Raw genomic sequence first — 6,605 nt, forward strand, 5'->3', positions numbered from 1 at the left:
GCCTCTCGCAGGCTACAGCAGGATCCCTCTGCAATGGATCTAACATTACAATTGCCAAACTAGGAAAGTCTCTCCAAACTGGTGCAGCATATCAGACCAGGGAAAACCTTCTGCTCCTGGTGCAGCTTGCAGTCTTAGGAGGGGAACGTCTCCAGAGAGGCTTCAGCTAGCTGGAGTACTGGTATCTGTGCAGCGAGTACCATCCATCGTGTAGCACGCGTTCAGGGAGATGCTGAGCCCAGCTCCGTCCTCCAGTCGTCAGGCACCCAACGGCTCCACGGCGCTCCCACGCTCCCAGACAACACCTGTGCCCAGGCCTGGGTTTGAGAGCTGCTTCCCAGCTTAAGGAACCGTATTCCAGCCAGCAAAGGCAGAGATCTTGCAGCACAAGGCTCTCTCTCAGCATGGGACATGGCCCAGAACTGGCGGCATCAGCTTCCAACAGCCCAACAGGCAGCCAGCCGGGACTCAGTTTACTCTTGGACACCCCAGGGAGGATCAGAGGCTGCACATGGTGCGAAGGGGAAGGCAAGGGCCTCACTGCCTGCTGGCAGGGGGAAGGTAAGCTCCCTCTTACCTGAACCTGCTATGCATTCCAAATTCATCTTTTTTTTTTCAATTTTTTTTTTCATTAAATTATGAACAATATGGAAAAATTGAAAGCAACCGCATGTTTGGTCCAACTCCTTCCCTCCCAGCCCCTTGGCTGCTGCTCAGTGGGGCTTGCTCTCACAATCGGCAGAGGCAGAAGAGGGTAGGAATGAAGACACCAAAGGCCACCAATATAGGAAACATGAGGCTGCTGTTGTCTGAGGCATAGGGGTTTGGTGTGCGTGGGCCTGACTGAACCCGGTTCTTATTTGCCTGTTTTTTAACACTGGAGCCATCATCGTACTCATCTTCATCATCATCTTCCTCTTTTTTCTCCAGACCTGGGTGTGGCTGCAGTTTTGGAACATCTGTTGGACAAGACAAAAGGTTGCAAGGAGGCAGGATGTAGCCTGGGAAATCACTCAAGTCACTCTTCTCCCCCCTCCCCAGTCCAGCACAAACACAAGGAACAGGGCACCTGACTCCACATTGACAGCACAGCCAGAGCACCCCAGGAAAGGAGCATCCTCCCTCACAGAGGCTCACACCACTACTTCTTTCCTCTATGATGCAAGAGCATCTAAAGACCAAGTCTGCAAAGAAAATTACATCCCTCACCCCATCTACATGTCACTCAGATGTTCCAGCACAAAAAAGCACACTTAGGGCACACACAGTCAGACACCACAGCTGCTTAGAGAGATACAGTTAAGAACAAGCACCTGCTCTCTGCAGGACCAGCAGATACAGTAGTAAACAGAAAGAGGAACAACCCTTTCACAAATGGTCCTACCTCACACCACTGCATGCCAGACCTATCAGAGCAGCATGGCCCAATCCCACTCAAATCCTGTCCTCTGAGCCAGGAGCCTGAAGTGCAGGCCCCACACCCAGCAAGGTGCCACCTGGCCACAAGTGTACAGAACAGATCTTCAGCAGCACTTGGCAACCCCTGACCAGTAAAGCAAACATGCTTGGGTCAGAGAGAGGTCCTCAGCCCCTTCTGTTCAGAAGCTAGAGGGGCTACTGCTCCAGCACAGACTCACAAAGAGGGTGATGACAAAGTAAAGGTTTTCCTAGCACTGCCCACTGCTATCCAGAGGAACCAACATCTGGGAAAAAAAACACTGCCTTGTCCTTGGGCTGGGAACACAAAACAAAGCTCCAGGTAAAAAACATTTAACTATAGCAAGAAGATCTCCGTGAATTACTTGTCTACAGGGCTGCTGCTGACATTTAAGGCCAGAGGGAATTTATCTGTAGCTATATGCTAAGACTGACCAGATATGCCCTTTTCCTCTACCCCATAAATGGGAAGTGCCGAACTAAACTGATTTTTCTTATTGCAAAAATGACAAAGCTTTGTTCATTTGAAGGAGCAGGAGGACACTACACAGCTATTCCATTCTGCAACTGCACTCTGTAGGAACTTGCTGAGAGAGAAACAGTGTTGGCAGACATGGGTCAGCAAGAGCTATGATCTCATGGTCTGAGAAGCAACAGGCTGCTCTCCAAAGGGGAAGAGCCTTCTGGCTCAAAAAGTGTGCTTACCTTCCACTGTTCCTTGCAGGATATAGAGGGCACATATTTTGGGATTGTCGTAGTAGCCCTAGAGAAAGCAAAGAAGGGAATCAGTGCTGCAACTTTGAGGGAAGAAATACTCTTTCCACCTACCATCACCTCTCTTCCTCCAGCAAATACCTGCACCACATGGCTGGGGAAGAAAGGGAAAAGGAAGATCAAGGCTCTGTCCAGAAAAGCTTATTACCTTTACAAATTCAATGTGGAGCTTCCCTGTGAATGTGGAAACCTCTCCCTGGACACTCAGTTTCCCCTTTCTGATACTCATGGGAATGATTTCATCGTGAGCTGTGCTGTGTCCAACTCTGTCAAAAATGTCCAAGTCCTTCACCACCACATGGCCATTCAAGCGAACATCAAACACCTTCAGGGTGGACAAAATCACAGTGTCAGAACGGATTCAGGCACATGACAGTTGAAAGGGGAATAGAACAGGAAAGGTCTCTGCTTGTTATGCACCCTGGACCAGAAAGCATTGCAGCATGCACTGTCCCACCACACGCTCTACTCCCTTGGGAAGGATTCAGAGCCCAAAAGCACCCAGGTAAAGATGTTGAAGCACTAACATTGCTTTTGAATACCCTGAAATCTGCCTTCTCCTTTTACAATAACCCCTACATCTGCTGTTCAAAACTGATGACAGCACAATTTTATTCTGGTGTATTCATACTTTCCTTTCACAACTGACTTTCCACCTACTGGCCAAGGACCTGCTCCTACCACCCCAGGGTGGCTGTGGCACACCACAGCCTAGAGGGTTAAGCCATTTCTAACTAATACAGCTTGCAGCAGAGCAGAGGAAACAAGCTGGAAAAGGACACAGATTTTGAAGAAGGTAAAATGTTGAACTGCTAACCACATCTGTGAGTTCAGAGTGAAAGTCCTCCTCAGGGCTCTGATGACTCAAACTTCACTCAGCACCTGGGGAATTCCAGCCAAACCACAAGAAGGAAGAGAAACCAAAGATGCCTCAGCCCTTTGGTACACTTTGAGGCTGCTTTTTGCATCCATTCTGTAAGCCAGCCCCACCAGTTCTGTTCCCTGAAATACTTCTCTGTCAGGAAGGCAGCACAGTGCTTAAGGAGCAAGGCTCTAAAGAAGCTGATGGAGTCAGAGGAAAGCCAAAACTAAAATGCACACCACTTCTCTCCCAGTTTATCACAGCGCTTTGAGTTCTTTGTGCTTCTGCTTCCATGTCTGAACATGAGGGATTTCAAATGTGGACAGGGATTAATCTTCTCTAAAGGGCAATAAAGAGGGTTGAATTTAACTCTGTGCTTTCAGGATCCATTTGAACCAGTATCAAGTCTTATGACATTTGTAAAAAGAATGTTTTGAGGTTATTTGACTCAGATCACTTCCCAATTCAACCTGTGCAACACTTCCACCAGTGCAAACACGCTGTCAGGTTCAGGAAAAAGGCAAAAGCACTTCTTCTCAAAGCCAGCAGAGCCTAAACAGATCATAAAACTCTAGTGCTAGTTATGTTTAGTTGCACATGTTTGTTTGAATACTTTGTAATGCAATTTTCCAGGCCAGCTGTACATCTGGAACGTGGAAGACAGCTTGGAAGTTTCAGAGCCCATGAGAGCTCCAGCAACTAAATGAACCATTAGTGCCTTACTTCACTCCTTTCTCCAGCAGGCAAAGCAGCAGAGGCAACCTGGACAGTCTTGGTCAGGAACTCGCATCAAAGAGACAAGCAAGGAGCTGTGGCTTACCTTCTGTTGAGACTGTGCAAAATAGACCTCTGCAAACTTCAACACCAGCACATAGTCACCCTCCTCTTTGATGGGAACTTCATAGCCAAAGGTTTCCTCATTGTAACGCTCAGTCTGGTACAGAATCTGATCCTCCGCGTTGGACCGCAAGATTGGCAGCTTCATACCATAGTCAGAAGCTGGGTTTCAAGCACAAAACAGTGAGAGGAAGGGTTAAGTTCTAAGGCACATGGAAGAGACATTTTCTCTGCTCTTGAAGTGCTCAGTTCCCTAAGTGGGTAGCATTAGCACTTAAGCTCTTGTCAGACCTGTCTCCCCTCCTTGCTCTGACCAGGAGGAGGCACTACTGCAGCAGAAGCACAGGTCGCCAAGGCCCAAGAACCCAGGTCCTCCAGAAAAACAGGTCTGGACCTGCTGCAGTTCTCAAACAGCAAACTCGCTCTCACCGTTCCAGAGAGAAGAGTCTCTTTCACAAACAGGGCACAGAGCCAAAGGACTTGGCCATTGACTCCTGCTTCAAAGAGGAAAACCACCTAGAATATTTTTACAACATTTTCAAATTACCAGCCTGGAGTACAAAACCAGAACAGTCAGCATAGGACTGACAACTCATTCATTCAACAGATTTGAAATTAGCAATCAATGGCATCAGGTTTTAGAGACTCGCCCTCTTCACATGAAAACCTGGAGAATGGCAGGAGGGTGAAAAGCATTAGACATGTTACAATGCACTTTCTTCTCACCACAGCCACTCAATACCCACTAGCTCTAAGACAGGAAGAAGGAAGCAAAAAAGATACACAAGGGTTTCAAGAGCACCAACAGCTCCATCAGCTGAAATGAGCGCTGTCTGTAGGCACCTGAACAGTCCAAATGGGACAGTAACTGAGAAAATACCAGAAATAGTAAAGTTTGCCTCTTCTCAGTCATTGTTTCATTGCCTCTAGAGCAGCCCTCAAAGACCTCAATTGGACATGACACCTTCTTGTGTCAGGGTTACTGTACAAGTGCAACCTGACATGTCTCTGAATCAAGTAATTCCCCATCGAAGCAGGAGGGAAGACTGTGGACACCATCTGCCCACTGGCACTTCAGGCAGGAGAAGCTGATCCAGACCAAGTTCTCTGGTGACATTTGTATCTTCCACCCCATTTCCATGGGAACAGACACTGTGTTGGCCAAGACAAAGCAAGAACTACTAACCCAGCACACGTTGCCAAAGATGGAGCCAATGCAAACGAGCAAGAGGAAATTAATGCCAGTTCTTAGTCTCTTGTTTCACACAGAGCTACTCAGACAATCTTCTGCTTCTCTTTACTGCTCAAACCTGGGCACAAAGGCTGAAGACTCTAATCACCAAAAATACAGAGGGTGAAAAGTTTAATCTACCCTCCCCCACAGATATTTCTGGCCAGCTTACAGATTACAGTGATAGTGAACCAAGTACTCCACAGCAGTCAGCTCCTGTTGGAGCAAAGCCTGCATAGAAAGGAAGCCCTTTAACAGTTGAGAAGGTAACTGGAGAGGAAGACCTGTCACCTGCATATCAGAGGTCTGCTGACACTGCTGTGGAAGCAAGCTCGATTCTACAGCATGCTGGGTGTGCTCAGAGGAGGCTCACCGAGAGAGGCTGCGACTCAACTATGTTTGGCACCTGGCTATTCTGTAATTGCCATCAGCACATTTTGTCCTTCAGGAAACAGCATCTGAAGCAAGGCTTGAAAACAAAACAAAAACAAAAAAAAAGTTTTAATTTGCCCAGAGGCAGTACAGCCCAGAAATACTATCCCTAGGTCGCTTCCTAGTATTTCTGCTGTAGCTGCTGCATGCCTATCAACACAGAGAGGAGCCCAGACTAAAGCACTAAACAATGGTGCAATAAAAAGCCATTGAGGGAAAGGCAGCTGAGAGCTCAAAGGGGTAAAGTCTCCTCCGCTGTGCCTGGCACTGCTGTCTGAAGCAGGATTCCTGGCACAGCCGGCTGTTCAGAGACACCACGGGCTCTCCCCAAATGAAGAGCATGCTTGAAAAGACCTTTTTTTCCCTCTCGTTAACAAAAAGATAATAAATTGTTCACGTCCACAAGGACATTCTCCTTCAAGTCACACGTATGAGGGGTCTGTCAAAAGAAGCTGACCTACAGCAATCAGAGCCCCTTGTGCAATTGAGGCACCAGCGTCCATGGGAGTGAAAAACTCCTAACAAATTATATTAGTATTTAAATGTGGCCTCCTCCATTGTGCCCAAATGGCTCTCCATTCTCTCCGTTCAGGATGGCACTCATGCAAGGTAAGCAATGGCACTCCTAGATGTATAGCACAGGACAATCCTCACCATCCTACATGGAAACAGTGATGGTTAGACTTAAAAATCCAACAGAATGCTCATTCTCTGCACTCCACCACTCACCTGCAAGTGACAGCAGGAGCAGCTCAGCACAGCTAACTTCTCAACACATCTGTCAATCAACTGAGTTTTGGTGCACCAACTATCAGAAACACAGAAAACTTATACAACTGGGGAAGTTTCAGGGCAAGTAGGAAAAGGTAACTCAATTGCAAGTGAAATGCTAGTTCTCCATCCTGTCCTTACTGGTAGATAGATAGAAAATTCTACCAGTTCAGTACTTGGAGTAGCTGATCACATCCCATCTGCCTCTGCTGCTGTCCCTGCCCTGCTGCTGAAGGGATCCAGCGGGAGCAGAGCGGTGGG

The 6,605-nt window shown here is 47.6% G+C and overlaps 1 protein-coding gene across 1 annotated transcript; it reads right to left on the reverse strand.

The window, feature by feature from the left end:
- Window positions 1-490: 490 nt before the first annotated feature.
- On the reverse strand, window positions 491-4,071 carry MLEC (malectin). Its single transcript, XM_008943244.1, has 4 exons — window positions 3,894-4,071; window positions 2,360-2,536; window positions 2,143-2,200; window positions 491-959 (listed from the first exon to the last, which is right to left on the reverse strand). The coding sequence occupies exons 1-4, from the start codon at window positions 4,056-4,058 to the stop codon at window positions 730-732; spliced, it is 630 nt and encodes a 209-aa protein (XP_008941492.1). The 5' UTR covers window positions 4,059-4,071; the 3' UTR covers window positions 491-729.
- Window positions 4,072-6,605: the final 2,534 nt, after the last annotated feature.

This window comes from Merops nubicus, unplaced genomic scaffold, assembly GCF_000691845.1.
Source record: "Merops nubicus isolate BGI_N331 unplaced genomic scaffold, ASM69184v1 scaffold44066, whole genome shotgun sequence".
NCBI classification, from domain to species: Eukaryota; Metazoa; Chordata; class Aves; order Coraciiformes; family Meropidae; genus Merops; species Merops nubicus.

Coding starts and splice junctions, on each gene's coding strand:
- MLEC (XM_008943244.1), bottom strand. CDS start 4,058: ATGAAGCTGCCAATCTTGCGGTCCAACGCGGAGGATCAGATTCTGTAC. Junction 2,537..3,893: donor TTGCACAGTCTCAACAGAAG/GTAAGCCACAGC, acceptor TCCACCCTGAAG/GTGTTTGATGTTCGCTTGAA. Junction 960..2,142: donor CCTGCAAGGAACAGTGGAAG/GTAAGCACACTT, acceptor CTTGTCCAACAG/ATGTTCCAAAACTGCAGCCA.